The sequence below is a fragment of the Eptesicus fuscus genome, chromosome 9 (genome assembly GCF_027574615.1).
Source record: "Eptesicus fuscus isolate TK198812 chromosome 9, DD_ASM_mEF_20220401, whole genome shotgun sequence".
Taxonomy (NCBI): Eukaryota; Metazoa; Chordata; class Mammalia; order Chiroptera; family Vespertilionidae; genus Eptesicus; species Eptesicus fuscus.
In genome coordinates this window covers 11,942,238-11,959,201 of record NC_072481.1, presented here as the reverse complement: position 1 = coordinate 11,959,201, position 16,964 = coordinate 11,942,238, and the positions used below count along the sequence as shown (strand labels likewise).

The following is a 16,964-nucleotide window of genomic DNA, read 5'->3' as shown; positions in this document are numbered from 1 at the left end:
CTTTTTTCTTTTTTTTTTTTCCCCCTTCTATGGCACTCACTACCGGTTTGTAGAGGTGTGCGCCTCAGAGCTGCCTCTCTGATGGTCACACGCAGCTCTGGCCCCAGGTTCCGAAAAAACACCTTCCCCCTGCAGTCTTTCAGGGTTTCCACCTGGGTTTACCTCTGTATTGGGCTTAGCAATCAGAGTCGGAAAGAGCCCAGGTGTGCGGACCGTGGGTCTGTGCCCCAGACTAAGGAGCCTGCACTCCTTTGAAAATTCTTAGTCTGACCCTCCTCGTCAGATTAAAATGAGTTGCTTTCAAGAGGTCACTTCTGTTAGCAGCTCAGAAGACCCCCCTCCTCATTCACGGATCACGGCAGTTCCAACTGCCGCTGATTTTTCTAGGCACAGACCTCCCGGCTCCTGCCGGTCCTGCGGCTGCCGCACTTCCCTCACCCAGCGCTTCCCTCACCCACCGCGGGGATTAGAAACCGCAGCTTATTTCAGACAAAATCTGACCTTTCCGTGGTGCAGTGAAGAGTTTCTTTGAATCCGAGTGTTTGCGCTGATAGGGGACCGGTGGTCTGGTGCTCCCAGCAGTTCAGTGTTTGCAGTTGTCGCAGAAAGTCAGGTTTCCACTAAAATCCTCCTTTCCTTGCAAGATGGCGAGGCGCCTGGCGAGCCCGCAGCTCCAGGAGGGGACCCAGCCCCTGTGGGTGCTGCGCGGTCAGAGGAACACTGCCCAGCACTCCCCCGCCTTCTCCTGGAGTTTAGCTGTCCCTTGGCTTGCCCACATACACTCCCTCTGCGAGCCTCTGCTGCTCCGACTCTCCGCCCCAGGAACAGACTCCAAACCCGACTCTATTCCGTCGCCATTTTTTTTTCCCTATGCCTGTTTTTAAAATTGGGTTATTTGTCTTATTGAATTAGGAGAGTTATATAAACTAGATACAAGTTCCTCAACAGATATACCTGATTTGCAAATATTTTCTCCTAGTCTGTGACCTCTGCTTTCACTTTACTAAATAGTGTCTTTTGAAGGGCAAAAGTGTTGAATTTTGATAAAGTTAATTTTATCATTTTTTTAAGTTGCTTGTCCTATTGTATCTAATAAATCATTGCCTAACTTAAGGTCACAAAAATTTACTCCTATATTTTTTATTAAGAGTTTCATAGTTTTAGTGCTTACATTTAGGTCTGTGATCAACTTTAAGTTAAGTTTTGTTTATGGTGTGAGGTAAGGGTATAAATCATGTTTTTTTTCATGTGGATATCCGAATGTCCTAGTGCCATTTATTGAAAACTGTCCTTTCCTCATTGAATTGCTTCAGCACCTTTATCAAAAATCAGTTGACACCCTGCTGATATGACTCAGCAGTTGAGCGTCAACCCATGAACCAGGAGGTAAGGTTTAATCCCTAGTCAGGGCACATGCCCAAGTTGAGGGCTTGGTCCCCCAAAAGGGGGTATGGTATATAGGAGGCAGTGGATCAGTGATTCTCTCTTATCATTGATGTTTCTATCTCTCCCTCTCCCTTCCTTTCTGAAATCAATAAAAAAATATTTTTTAAATCAGTTGTGAGGGTTTATTTCTGAATGCTCACTTCTGTTCCATTGATCTGTATGCGAGTCCTTATGCCAGAATCACATTGTCTTGGTGACTGCAGTTTTGTAGTTAAATTGTGAAGTTAGAAAATGTAAATTCTCTTTCTCTTTTTCAAAACTATTTTGACTAATCTGTGTCCTATGCATTGCTTTATGAATTTTAGGATCCACTTCTCAATTTTTTACAAAAAGCCAGCTGGGGTTTTGGTAGAGGTTGCAGTGAACCTATAGATCAATTTGGGGAGAATCACTATCTTTACAGCGTTGTTTTCCAATCCACAAATATTGTCTCTTCATTTATTTAGATTTTTAACTTCTCTTGGCAATATTTTGTAGTTTTCACATGTCTGACATTTCTTCTGTAAAATTTTTTCCTAAATATTTTCATGCTGCTGTGAATGGAATTTTCTTTAGTTTGTTTTCAAATTGTTCATTGGTAGCCTGTAGAAACACAGTTAATTTATCTAATGATCTTGTATCTTGCAACCTTGCTGAACTCATTTACTAGTTCTAGTAGTTTTTCTGTAAGATTCTTTAGGACTCTGTGGTTTCCCTAGGATTTTCCTACATATTGCAGGATTATGTCATCTGCAAATAAAGACCATTTTAGTTCTTCCTTTTCTATCTGAATTGTTTTTTTCTTTCCTGATTACACTAGATAGAAACTCCAGTACAGTGATGAGAGCGGACATCCTCATCTATTCAGTCTTACCATTAAGTTAGCTACAGGTTTTTCATATATGCCTATTATCAGGTTGAGAAAGTTCCCTTCTGGTACTGGTTCGTTGGAGTTTTTATTATGAGTGTTTAATTGCATTTGTCAAATACTTTTGCTATGTTTCTTGAGATGATCGTGTGGTTTTTGTTCTTTATTCTGTTAATATGTAATTCTTATTACATTAATTGATTTTGTGGTCATTCCTTAAAGGTTAGTTGTTATGTGGAACCTGAAACCCTATCAGTCAACTTCTTGTACTTTGTTACCTTAAAATCTTTTGGTCTGTCTTGAACTTTGGATCTTTTAAACATGCGTAATTTTATAACATGGTTATTTGGAAAATAGTGGTTCACTGAATTATGCAGATTTTTTTAAATGCTGACTCATTTCATCTATAACAAAAATCCTATTCGTTAATATTACCCACTGATCTCATCAAAACAGTATTAAGTACTAGGAAGTTACCAAGTTACAGTGGTAGACACAAGGTTTCTCAATTTAAATTTTCTCTCAGAAAGTTTAATATTATCATTGACAACCACTGTTGTTGTTTTCCTCGAAATGACAGCTCACTTAGTTTATTTTTAAGAAATGTCTACCCAGGTACCCAAGTCTAAATAACCATAGTTTATCTGTTTCTTAAAGTAAAAAAGTTACTCCATGAAAAATATAGCTAGTTCACCTCACATCTCCAATAATCACTGGTGTTTTTCCTTAAGACCACCATCATATATACATTGCTGCCATGTGTTCTTCCCCATTTCATCCCATAAAATATCAAAGACATGCATTGGGATTGAGATTTAATAAAATAATTTGTACTACTTCATCAAGGACATTCCTAAGTGAAACTGGCTTTTTCTTTTTTTTTTTCTTTTTTTAACCACAAGTGTGTAGCCGTAAAGAATAAAATAACTGCCCTGGCTGGTGTGGCTCAGTTGGTTGGGCATTGTCCCTTACATGGAAGGGTTACTGGAATTGTGGGCTTGATCCCCGGTAGGGGGCATGCAGGAGGCAGCCAATAGATGTATGCTCTCACATCAATGTTTCTCTTTCCCTCTGCCTTTCTCTCTCAAAATCAATAAAAATATACTTTTTAAAAAGAATAAAGTAACTACTTTGTAGTTCATGTGCCTCTGCCTTGATTTGTGGTAAGGTAGCAGCAGTTTACCCATCAATTTTTTAACCATCTGCAAATATCACCACAGTGAAAAAGGCAGATCATATCTTAGTATTATTATGAAAATAGTTTTGACCTTTTAAAGGTTCCCTTTAAAGGGTCTCAGGAACCCCGTGGGGTATATGGACAAGTCTTTGAGAATCACTATTGTGTACCATGCCCAAGTTTGTCCTTTTATGCCAAGTTTTTGCTTATTGGTAACTCACTTTTGTTCCCCAACCTTTTGTCCTTGAACTATCCTATGTAATTTTCTATTGTATGATCAAGCTTTTGTTTTGCTATTTTCCTATAGGATTAAAAAGGCTATTTATTATTTTTTTAAAATATATTTTATTGATTTTTTTACAGAGAGGAGGGAGAGGGATAGAGAGTTAGAAACGTGGATGAGAGAGAAACATTAATCAGCTGCCTCCTGCACACCCCCCACTGGGGATGTGCCCGCAACCAAGGTACATGCCCTTGACCGGAATCGGACCCAGGACCCTTTAGTCTGCAGTCCGACGCTCTGTCCACTGAGCCAAGCCGGTTAGGGCTATTTTTATATAACTACTCCATTTTTCAGATTTAGATAAAGGAAGTATTCTCAAATAAAAGCATCCTAAGTTATTGGGAGCCTAACAAGTTAACCTGCTTATTGGGTTAGAGCTGTCTCTCTCTTTGGGTTAGAGTAGCCATTGCTATTGTAGGTTGGATGGAGGGGTAGATGGAAAGTGAAAATATTCGTAGGAGGGTTGAGACTCCTCAGTTAGATGGAATACCTGATAAGTGAGAAGAGCAAGTCCCTAACCTGACAATTTATTGTAAAACATATCTGTGCTAATGCAGGAACTCCGACCCACCTGGTGCAGAGGAGTCTTGTCTTGACCTGCTTTGGGAGAGTGTTGTCTTGATGCTTTTCTCTTCCTCCTTGGAAAACAGCTGAAGAAATCAGGGGAGAAACCCCTGCTTGGTGGAAGCCTGATGGAATATGCAATCTTGTCTGCCATTGCTGCCATGAATGAGCCGAAGACCTGCTCCACCACTGCTCTGAAGAAGTATGTCCTGGAGAACCACCCAGGGACCAATTCTAACTATCAAAGTAAGACTCAGAATTGTATGCATTTTACCAGGATTAGGGCATTTGTGAAAAATCCCTTGAGATCATGCTACTAATGACAAAACATTAACTGCCGACTGAAAACCAAGAGGGAACAACAGCTTTACAAATGTAATTTATTTACAAAAAGAAAAACAGACATAATCAATGTATATCCTTAATTTACAATGTCTGTTAAAGATCAGAATTTGATTGTGCTTTACTGTAAAGATTTTTCTGATTTAAAAAAAATATATATTTATTGATCTCAGAGAGGAAGAGAGGGAGAGAGATAGAAACATCACTGCCGAAACCGGTTTGGCTCAGTGGATAGAGCGTCGGCCTGCGGACTGAAGGGTCCCAGGTTCGATTCCGGTCAAGGGCATGTACCTTGGTTGCGGGCACATCCCCAGTAGGAAGTGTGCAAGAGGCAGCTGATGGATGTTTCTCTCTCATCAATGTTTCTAACTCTCTATCCCTCTCTCTCTTCCTCTCTGTAAAAAATCAATAAAATATATTTTAAAAAAAAACAAAAAAAAAAACATCACTGATTGGCTGCCTCCTGCACATTCCCTATTGGGGATCCATCCACAACCCAGGCAAGTGCCCTTGACCGGAATCAAACCCATGACCCTTCAGTCCGCAGGCCAATGCTCTAGCCCCTGAGCCAAACCAGCTAGGGCTTTTTCTGATATTTTTATTGTAATTTAGATAAATCTCTAGGATCAAACAATCTCAAGTGTACTGTCTTCTTGTGAATGTTTACCAAAACATCTAATTTTACCTTGAAACCAAACCAGTATTTTAAAATACGTTATTTTTTTTTCTTTTAATCCTCACTTGAAGATATGTTTAGAGAGGAGAGAGAGAGAGAGAGAGAGAGAGAAAGAGAGAGAGAGAGAGAGAGGAGAGAGAACATTGATGTGAGAGAAACATTGATCAGTTGCCTCCCGTACTCGACTTGACCGGAGATTGAACCCACAACCTAGGTATGTGCCCTGACTGGGAATCAGGCCTGCAATCTTTTGGTGTATGGGACAACGCTCCAACCAGCTGAGCCTCCCAGCCAGGGCTACTTAGGTTATTTTTTATTGACACAAACTCTGTAGCAGAAAGTAATTTTTTAGTAAAGTATATTTACCAAATATATGTCAGGTGGTAATTTGAGTCAGGAATCCTTGCTTTAGCAGCATTACCACGTACAGATAAGTAAGATAGTACATTTTCTCAGTGAACTAGTAGAAAAGGCCCATTGGTATAGGATGAAGAATGTGGAAGTTAAGTAACAGAAAATGCACACTAGACTATATTGTTTTAAATAAAAAAGTAATTTTGAAGTCTTAATAATGGCTTTTAACATATGTGCAATATGTATATTTTAACATTATGAAGGAATGCTTTCTGGTGGTTTTCTTCTTGTGTACTTTGGAAACTGGTTTTTAAAATAAACTTTCCTTACTTACTTAAGTATATACTGTGTTTAATTGTGCAGTTGACCCTTATAGACTATTTCATGATTTTCTCTTGGCACAGTGGTAGAAGATGAAATTGGTTATTAACCTTTTCAATTTCACTGATAGTGCTGTCTTTTAGACACTGGATCACTATAAAATACATTTTTGATGTGTCTTTGTATGAAAGGTAGCATTAGTGAGGCCTTTAGGAGCCATGGTATTGTGCTATTCTCTTTGCTATTGAGGAGAAATTGGTTTTGTTTATCTTTATGGGTAGTCTCCTATATGATTATCTATTCTTATAGTTACTCAATAAATGTTTGAATGAGTGGAAATCCTATATAATAAAACCCTAACATGCAAATCGACGGAACGGCGGAACAACCAGTCACTATGACACCAAGGCGGGTGCCAGTGGGAGCCCACCGGTTGCCCCACAGATGGCCCTGATCGCCGGCCAGGCCTAGGGACCCTACCCTATATATTGGGAACAGTCTCTTAAGATTTAAAAATTAAAACCTGGCAAGGCTACTACTGCCTCAGAAGGATCATGTTATGTACTCCTTTTTATAATCAGGGCAAAAAAATGTAGCTGCCCATACAACAGCAAGATGCCTTTCACCTGTATGAAAAGTATGGTCACTGGTGCATGCAGCGTCCCAGGTTGCGAGAGTGATGTCCAACTGCCGGTTTAGGCCCGACATCCCCTGAGGGGTCCTGGATTGTGAGAGGATGCAGGCCAGGCTGAGGTGGGGGACAACTCTCCCCCCCCCCCCCCCGCACAAATTTCATGCACCGGACCTTTAGTAGTCTTATGTCAGCTATTAACCATATACAAGGGTGTAAACCTATTTGCACACCTCTGTATGTGCAACTGTGGGCAAGTCACCACTCTAGACTTCTGTTTCCTTTCTGTGAAATGAGGAATTTGACTAGGTGGTCTCTAAAATCTTTTTCATTATAATTTAAGTCTTGCCACATTTATGGGCCTTAATTATTGTTTAGTGGGGGGGAAAAAAGAAAAGAAAGTAAAATAAATAAAAAATAATTGTTTAGTGAATTAGTTGATTCCTTTGACCACAAAGTATTCACTTAAAATATGTCAATTACTGTATATGACAGGACATTAAATTGATGAATAACTGATTGTGGTTGAGAGAATTTCCAAGTTGGTATAACTAAACCACTTTCTTCATTTTTGAATTTTTTTCAGTGCATTTGCTGAAGAAAACCCTGCAGAAATGCGAAAAGAATGGGTGGATGGAACAGATCTCTGGTAAAGGATTCAGTGGCACCTTCCAACTCTGTTTTCCCTATTACCCCAGGTAAACAAACGTTCTAGCCCATAATATGAAGTATTGGTCATTATAAATTTAAAATCTGATTGTAGTTTACAGACTTGCTTAACTTATTTATCCCTTAGTACTATTACACTGAACTGAATATATTTGCAAATAAAGACTACTTAAGGCAATATTGTTTTAGATAAAAAGTTTTACATCTAAGAACAGAGGAATTTTGGCTATCCTGCTAGAACTTATTGTTAGCCACATGTTCCTGAAATCAAGTACTGAATTCTTCGTGATTCTTGGCAGTAATTTTGATATTTATTCCTTCTTTAATAAGTAATTGATAATAACAGGAAGACTATTAGAGGGTTATACATACGTTTTAATTGTCCTGCATCAATGAAGAAGGGAAAACATTGGCTGCTTCCAAGAATCCTAATCTGCCTTCTTCATAATGTAGAGACAGGGACATTTACTTGAAAACCTGAATTATCTATTCATTGAGCCAAAAAAATGTATTGAGCACCATTGGGCCAACCATTATTCTATGACACCGTGCTATATAGCCTTCTCATACTTACATTTCTAGTAACATTTCATGACATGTACCGCAAAAGCCCTATTTTAGCAGGAGTATAAATTGTAGCTTTCTTATTCTTTGTGTGCAAGCTTAAGTGTTACTGGTTGAATGCATATTATTTGATATTTTCAAATATTAAACTTTACATTAATTCTTATAGTCATACACATAAAATGTGATGAATCAACTTTATTGCCTTGGCCATTGTGGCACAGTTGGTTGAGCATTTGCCTGTGCACCAAAAGGTCACAGGTTGGATTCCCGGTCAGGGCACATACCCAGATTGTGAGTTCAAGCCCCAGTCGGGATACATACTGGAGGCAACTGATCAATGTTTCTCTTTTACATCATTGTTTCTCTCCCCGCCTCCTCTCTCAAATCAATAAAAATGTGGTTTTCTTTTTTGTTTGTGTGTTTCTTAAAGGATCAATTTTATTAAATGTAAGGAGGAAGGGAATGAGGTATGGTCTGGGACATTTATAGATTTGTCATAACTTTGTGTGTTCAAAATAGGTTCACTTGTAACCCGATACTTGTAACCTAACTTGATATCTTTGGGGGAAGCTTGGAGGAAATGGGGGAATATCGGGAATATTCAGAGAATATGCACCTAGTTTCATGTTATCTTTTTTACCTCCATAGCCCAGGAGTTCTATTTCCAAAGAAAGAGTCAGATGAGTCTCAAGATGAGGATGAGGATGAGGATGAAGATGACTCATCAGAAGAAGACTCTGAGGATGAAGAGCCTCCTCCACCTAAGAGGTGTGGATATGTGAAAACCCTCTAACTCAGGAGCCTTCTCACGTTCTCTGTGTAACATTTGAACTTGTGTTCTTGAAAATTCAGGGGCTCTGAACTTAAGAAATGAAGCCTGTGAATGTGTAATTTACTCTTTGGTCAAGCTTGTAAATATATCCATAGTTTGTGTGGTTTTTCAAAGAAAAAAATTTTCTTAGGAAGAACATGATGAAATTATGTGTAGACTTCCATGAATTGGTTGAATTTTATACAATTTGAGTAAAGCCTTTAGTTAAAACATAATAAATTATATTTCTATTCTTTTTTTGTTTTGTTTTAAGTCCTCCCTTGAGGATATGTTTATTGATTTTAGAGAGGAAGAGTGAGAGAAAGAAACATCAATGTGAGAGAAACATCAACAGTTTGCCTCCCTTATTAGCCCTGACTGGGGATTGAACTCCCAACCTGCATATGTACCCTGACTGTAAATCAAACTTGCAACCTTTTGGTGTATGGGAGGACACTCCAACCAGTAGAGCCACCTGGCCAGGGCTACATTTCTATTCGTAGCATAAGTGACTTCTACGTAGTCTTATCTCTTTTTTCGTGAAGTATCTGGCATCCTGGCAAAGTGCATCTCTCAGGTGCTAAGTGACTGCCTTTGCTCTCTGTTTCACAGGTTGCATAAGAAAACCCCAGCCAAGTCATCAGGAAAGGCTGCACCCATGAAGCAGAGAGGGTCTAAGCCTGTGCCTAAAGTCCCTGCTGCCCAGCGAGGGAAAGCCAGGCCCCTGCCCAAGAAAGCCCCTCCTAAAGCCAAAACTCCTGCCAAGAAAGCCAGACCCTCACCCTCAGTCATCAAGAAACCCAGTGGTGGCTCTGCAAAGAAGCCTTCGGCTAGTGTGCGAAAGGAAGTGAAATTGCCTGGCAAGGGCAAATCCACCATGAAGAAATCTTTGAAAGCAAAAAAGTAAATTTTATAGGCAAAAAGGGTATTGTGATGAAATTTAAAATCTTATTTTCTAAGGTCAGTGTGCATTTATTTTAGTTTTGATGCTTTTAAAATTACATTTGTTCCCGCCCCTCTGAACTTGTGAGGAGGGAATATAAATAAACCGGTTTAGGTATTTGTTCGCTTTAGGCGCTGCCCTGGGTGCCTGCCCCTTCCTTCAGTCATTTTAATTTCTGCGATAATTCTGGACTTTCCTGAACTGTATAATCTATACTTGTTCTTATTTCCCCCTACACCCAACCTTCTTTTTTTTAATGGTCAGTCTTGGCTTTTCTTATCCCCCCTAGTTCTATCTAAACAGTTGCAACGATTTTTATATTTGTAGAAGGCATGGAGAAGAGAATGCTGGTCAGGTCCTGGAAGTAGAGGGAGGCAGAGCAGCACTGACTGGACTGTGAAGCCCCTGCCTGGAGACTCCAGTTACAGCTACAATAGTTAATCTTATTTATAAAACCACTCCACTAGCCCTTTCTCTCTAACTGTAAACACAGAGATGTCTTAGCTTTGGGAATAAGCCAAAAACATGATCTCATAGATTCTGAAGATGCAGGACTCCTTTGGGCCACTTTCACTTTGATGCTTTCCAGGTGTCTTTCACTGGCCCAGGGTATTGCATTCCCTTAACAGCAAGCACAAGTTCTCTCCACCACTTGGTTTTGGACTGAAGGGGAATATAAGAATATAATTTGTGATTTCTGGTGTCACCTGTGTTTAAAAAAAAATCAAAACATAAAATCAGATATTGAAATATATTTTTTAATATTTGGAGCATGAATTCTCACTTCTTATTTGCCTTTTTATAAGGAAATGTTGGAGAGTTACATTGTTGCTAATGTAGAAATGTTAAGTGGGAAAACACAGTTTGCGAAAATAAACTAGATTCCAGATTCATCTATGGGTTCTTTTCCCCTCCTTTCCACAGCACTTTCGATATCAAGCAAGTGGCTTCCTTTTTGAGATGTTGTGTTTGTTTTGTTTTTTAAAGAAATTAAATGAAGCCAAACTACCTAACCTCTTATTTGTATTTGTTTTAGTATTGTGAAGTTGTGTTAAATAGTACTGGCTTTCTACTTGAAAAACATGGATTTCGGTTATCATTTATCTTCCCTGTGGCACTTGACATTTTTATTGTCTTATACTTTTCGGTGTACATCTTCTGGCCCCCGAGTGCTGCCAGAAGCCAAGATGTTTGTTTTATCCATTCCACTGGCATTGTCTCCTGGGATCCTGTCTGCAGCCTGAAGTGTGGCTGGGAAATGGACTTGAGAAGGTTGGCTTGAATTAGATTCATAATTATGTGTGATCCCATCATGAGTTCATTGGAATTTGTGTTGCATGTAAGGCAATCTTTCCTGTTGTAAATCTTCCTTTTTTATGTACATATATTTTGAAAAATATGAATAAACATGAAATTTTAAAAGCTGCTGAATTGTAGCTTATATTTAAAAGTTTCTAGTATAATCTTAGAAGTAGCTAAGTATTATCCTTACTTTGAATCTTTTCTACTCTTTGTAATAACCTGCCATCGATTTCCTTTTTTTTTTTTTAATTGATTTTTTTTTTTTGAGAGGGGAAGAGAGATAAACATTGATGTGAGAGCAAATCATCTATTGGCTGCCTCCTGCACATCCCCTACAGGGAATCAAGCCCACAACCCAGGCATGTGCCCTGACTGGGAATAGAACCAGCAACCTTTTGGTGCTTAAATGACGCCCAACCAACTGAGCCATACCGGCCAGGGCCATCTGTTTCCTTTTTAAATACAAGCTCTAGTTTCTGTGCTTTTTAATTCTTATATGGATGGTAAATGATTTTTCTAGATATATTATCCTTGAATATTTATAAGAGGTTTAAAATATTTTTTATTTTATGAAGGTCCTTGTTTTTAAGATCATAGATTCCAGTTTTTAATGCCTAATGTTCAGATAGGTCCTTGGACTAATTCTAGAAAGTAATCCTAATTTCTGTTACGTTGTTCGGCAAGTAATAATTCTAATAGTATGGGTGTTAGGTACCTGTGCTAAGAATTATCTACTCTTTTGGAATCAAAAGCAGGATTTTGGTTGGTTTCTCTGTTTTATGATGTTACTTTAAAAAAGATATCCTGAACAGGCACCTGGTGACTGCATTGTCCATTAGATGCTCAAGATGTGCCATACTTACGCTGAGATAAAGAAATGTTTGGGGATTTTTTCCCTCTGGGCATTCTAAAGGAGCAGAACGCATAATTTTTTACTTTCTTATTATAGAAAGGAAGACAGCAAACCCAAGAAATAATCCCAGCAATTTCTAGTGTGGATCAGTGGCTTCAGTACTCTCCCTTAGTGGTTTACTGAGTCAATTACAGTGTTTCATAAACTCTTAAACCACCTACAAACTATCTTTCATAAATGCACCTCAGAAAGTGCTGGGAGAAAGATTGTTGGCTTCTTCACCTACTGAGAGACAAGGGATACTTTGCATAAAAACGTAGAGACCTTTCATTAGTAATATTATAAAAGCACTAGAGGCCCAATGCATGAATATTCGTGTAAGAATGGGCCTTCCTGCCAAAACCGGTTTGGCTCAGTGGATAGAGTGTCGGCCTGCGGACTGAAGGGTCCCAGGTTTGATTCCGGTCGGGGGCATGTGCCTTGGTTGCGGACGCATCCCCAGTGGGGGGTGTGCAGGGGGCAACTGATCGGTGTTTCTCTCTCATCAATGTTTCTGGCTCCCTCTCCCTTCCTCTCTGTAAAAAAAAAATAAATAAATAAAATATATTTTTTAAAAAAAGAATGGGCCTTCCTTCCCCTGGCTGCCGGCACCGCCTTCGCTCTGGCTGGAGCTACCTTTCTGCTCTGGCCCAGAGCCACCTTTCGCCTTCCCACGCTGCCCAGAGGCCCGGAGCGGCTGGGGTGGTGCGGAACACCCGCGTCATCGCCATGGCAATGACACAAGTGTCCTGCCCCGTACCCGGCCGCTTGGCGCCTGTGTATGCAAATTAACCCATGATCTTTGTTGGATTAATTTGCATTCTCACTCCTGATTGGCTGGTGGGTGTTGTGAAGGTATGGTCAATTAGCATGTTACTCTTACTAGTATAGATTCCACACAGGTAGACCCCCTCCCCCATTCTTACCATCCACACTTTAATTAAAGGAAGCCTGGTCCAGTATAAATCTTAAAAAAACAGATGTACATTTTTATTATGTCTTGGTTATAATTAACAATAAGAGTACATGAAAACAAGAGCTAGGTAATAATACCTTGGACATTTTTTTCATCATTACTCTTACAAAATTTTGTCAGCCCTAGTCTAGGTTTGCTAACTTATTCTTACTAATGTACTTTTCTTATACCTGCTTTAGAGAACCAATGAAATTATTCTTATTTAGGCTCAGATCCTCTTGCCATCCTAATATATCAGAAAAGGTTAAGCCAGACATACTCATGAACTGCATTTAGCCAACTAAGAAACTTTAAAAATGTAGGAATATAGTTAAGGTTTCTCTTTTTTTTTTTTTTTTTTTTTTTACCTGTAAAGAATTTTTGTGAGTTTATTTGAGCCAAATGTTCGACATACGCCAGGAAGCAGAACCTCAACTAATTGATATAATGCTCCGGAGAATGGCAGGTTACATCGCAATCAAAGGAGGGGCATAGGTGGGTTACATGAAAGTCAATGGTGATAGATTAAGGAGGTGGGATAAAGCAAAGAGGGACGGGGGGCGGGGGGCGAGGGGGGGTGGAAGGAAACCCCTGGGATTGGATAAAAAGTAAAATGATGGACACATACTTAGGTGGGTGCAGAAACAATTAACATGATAATAAAGAAATTTAGGTTTCTCATTTTTAGAAGCTGAAAAGTCACATCAGTTACTTTCTCTTTTGTTTAAACAAAAACTCTTAATTTTACCCATGAGAGAAGTTTTATTGTTAATTAGAAAAAGACGGTGATTGAATCCCCTAGAGGTTCTGATAAGACATTACTTCCTCGCGTGTAGAGTTGCTTTTGCCTTTTCCTGGTAGAATAGGTGGTCACTCAGTTCTGCAGAGCTGAGGCTAAAGAACCAGAACTGTTGGATCTCTTGGCTAAGGAACTACTTCACAAAAATTGGTTTAGAGGCTGTTAGAGACCAGTCAAAAGTATCCCTCACAGCACTGAGTTTTCCTTTTTTAAAAAAAAATTAATTGATTTCAAAGAGAAAGGGAGACAGATAAAAACTTCAATGATGAGAGAGAATCATCCATCGACTGCCTCCTGCACGCCCCCTACTGGGGATCAAGCCTGTAATCAGGCTTGTGCCCTGCCAGGAGTCAGACCTTGACCTCCTCAACCACTGAGCACACTAGCTGGGCAGAGTTTTCCTTTTTTAAGAAATTAATCTCTACTATCTTTATTACTATATTTTTCCTTCTATCATTTCCCCCATGGGTCTTAACTTCAATGGCTTTTTTTTTTTCTATTGGAGAAATTTCCTACCTTTGATTATTTAAATTTATTAGCTTAGTTTTAACTGTTCCTGATTTGTTTTGTCAATAGCTGGTATGTCAAAGGAGGCTTCAAAGGGTACCTTCCTTGGCCTTTTTCAAAAATTGAAACTCTTCATATTATATATGAATGTATAATTAACTATTTCTTGTTAAATCTCTGCTTAGCAAAGACCTTTATGGTGCCTTGAATAGTTTGATAAAGTGTAGTTAAGTTTTTGTTAAAACAGTGATAACAGCTAACACTGAGTTTCTTCTATGTGTCGGGCACTGTACATATATTATCTTGCTTAACTCAAGCAACCCTATGAACCACATCGCGTCCAGCACGGCCAGGGGTGAACCTGAGGAAGGGGCAGTGAAGGATTAAAGAAGACAGACTAAGAGAATAAATATACAGGCAGTCCTCGGGTTACATCGAACTCGATGTACTTCGTTTTGTGGTTACGATGCCATCTCCCATTTATTTATTAAAAAAAAAAAAAAAAAAGTTCGGCCCTAGCCGGTTTGACTTGGTGGATAGAGCATTGGCCTGCAGACTCAAAGGTCCCAGGTTCGATTCTGGTCAAGGGCATGTACCTTGGTAGCAGGCACATCCCCAGTAGGGGGTGTGCAGGAGGCAGCTGATCGATGTTCTCTCTCATCGATGTTTCTAACTCTATCCCTCTCTTCCTCTCTGTAAAAATTCAATAAAATATATTTTTAAAAGTTCCGTCATTTTGACGTATGTACATATGTGCTTTATGTTTTTTACTATTTACCACAAGTAAAGGTCAGGAATTTGTTATCTTTTAAATTTTTTTTACTGTTTCACTTCATTACTGCTGTGTATGGGCTCCATGTAAGTGACGTAGGTGCTTATGTAGATGGGTTCTTACTTATGGCGAAAAACATGTTACATCGCACCGCACCATAGGAACGGATCCTGGGGACCTACTGTAGTTGGGGCCAGGTGGGACACAGTTCCCGGATAGAGAGACAGTGACACAGCCTGCAAGCCGAGTCTTTATTTTATGGTCAGATCCCACGAGGCAAAGCAGGGCGTGGTCAAGATGTTTACAATGTTGACCAGGTTTCAACAATGTTCTCGCAAGTTTCAAATCTACTTAATTACATGCACCTGAGAACTCTATCAAATATCAAGCTTTGTTTTGGCAGTACTTGCTGCACCTCCCACAGCCTACATCACTCGGTCACCTGGGACCACAGGTTTGGACCTTAAGGTCAAGCTTACAACCATAGCCTTTGGCTATAATTGTGCTGGGAAGGCTTTGCCCTCCAAGCTGGGACCTGTACGTGGCTTTGCCATGAGAGGACCGTGCCTTCTCATTAGTCCAAGGCTTGAATCTGTCCAAACGCCGTAGCCACTCTCCACAACCCTATGAGATGATCATTGTTTATTATTCCTATTTTATAGAAGGGAAAGCAGGCACAGAGTGAGATTCAGAAACTTGCCCCAGGTTGTAATAAGTGACAAAGCCAGAATGAATCCCAGGGACTGAATGCAGAGCCATCTCCAGCTGCTCTGCTCAACTGTCTCCCTTTGGTAGTTTTTCAAGCTCCTGAATTCTCTCCTTATCCTGCAGCCCAGTGACTCCACGTTCTATTCATGGAAAAGAAAAGGCTTATTTGAAAGGAGGATTTTGAAATGAGATGAAATTACTAAGTTTGCTAATAAGAGTCGTGACTTTGATTTTAAGAAGTCTGGTAAGAACTATTAGAATTAGATTTTGGATTACTAAGCTGCCCTAAGTTTTTTTGGGGGGACACAGAACAAGTACTTGGCCATTCTCAAATCCTAGCCATGGGACGGGACACTTTCTGGCTTCTTCACAATGTATCACAGGCAAATATTTTTCATTCACAGGGTGCTGACGCTTGCAAGAGCTTTTCCTCCCAGACCCACAGCTTCTATCAGAACTTCTATGGTGCTAAGTGAGCAGCTTTCTCACTCTTTATAAACTGTGAACGTGTACTTCAGAAGGCCTACCAAGAGAAATTCCACAGTGGGACTGTCTGACAACTGAAATTTTTGGACGTGATACCTGTTTAGTAATCATGAGCTGGAATATTAGAAATCCTTGCCCGTACACTGATGATTCTGAAAGAAACCTTACTCATCCAGTCTCTCCTGTCTTTGCTTTGCTTTGCTCAGTACCAAAAGGATACTTTCCCTAAAATCCAGAGGTACACAACTTTCTTGCTTATCCATTTTACTGATTAAGAACTTTCTTCTCACGTCAAACCTAAATCCCTTATGTTATTTGTTTGTGTGATTTAAATTTGCTAGGATAGTGTGTAGAACAAGTTTTCATCAATTCCAAATTGAGATTGAATTCTGGTTCCAGTTTGTCACTCAGCCCAGTCTCCTAACATCTGTAGCTGTGGTCCTACACACTGATCTTTGGAGGCTGTGTCACTAAGCCGCTGGCATGGCCTTGGCCAAGCCTCTTCATCTCCCTGAGCCTTGAGTTCCTCATCTGAAAAACAAAGGGGGTTCGAATCCACAATCACGTTTAAGAATGGCCACCCAGAGACTGTGAGATTACCAAGTCTCAAAGATTGAATCATGTTCTCTACACTCAGGTTACCAAGGCATTTTAGGATTTTAGGGCGGGGGCGGGGGCAGGGGAGGTGATTTTTTAAAATAAATGAACTAGAATGTCCAATTTTGCAAGAGTTCAGTTCTGTGGTTTAAACTACCATTTATTATAGTTTTCCTATTACTAGGCTCTTCAATCACACTACCTCTCATCCTCACAAATATTTTATAAAGATATGTGGTATCATCCCCAATTTTCAGAAGCAATTAAATGTAGCTGATTTCCCCAAATTGAACATGCAGTAAGTGATGAATTTAC

The 16,964-nt window shown here is 39.6% G+C and overlaps 1 protein-coding gene across 4 annotated transcripts in view; it reads left to right on the top strand.

Moving 5' to 3' along the window:
• HP1BP3 (heterochromatin protein 1 binding protein 3) overlaps positions 1–16,709 on the top strand; it is a 51,185-nt gene extending 34,476 nt beyond the window's left edge. For 2 of the 4 annotated variants that reach the window (XM_054720412.1, XM_028155423.2), the window contains exons 9-13: positions 4,404–4,563; positions 7,228–7,339; positions 8,526–8,645; positions 9,301–9,591; positions 15,971–16,709. In XM_054720412.1, coding sequence (XP_054576387.1) covers positions 4,404–4,563; positions 7,228–7,339; positions 8,526–8,645; positions 9,301–9,591; positions 15,971–16,064 — 777 coding nt within the window. In that variant the 3' untranslated portion in view covers positions 16,065–16,709. Of the gene's footprint in view, positions 1–4,403; positions 4,564–7,227; positions 7,340–8,525; positions 8,646–9,300; positions 11,057–15,970 lie in introns of those variants that run through there. The other 2 variants (XM_028155422.2, XM_008148128.3) reach the window with 1 other exon arrangement.
• Positions 16,710–16,964: the final 255 nt, after the last annotated feature.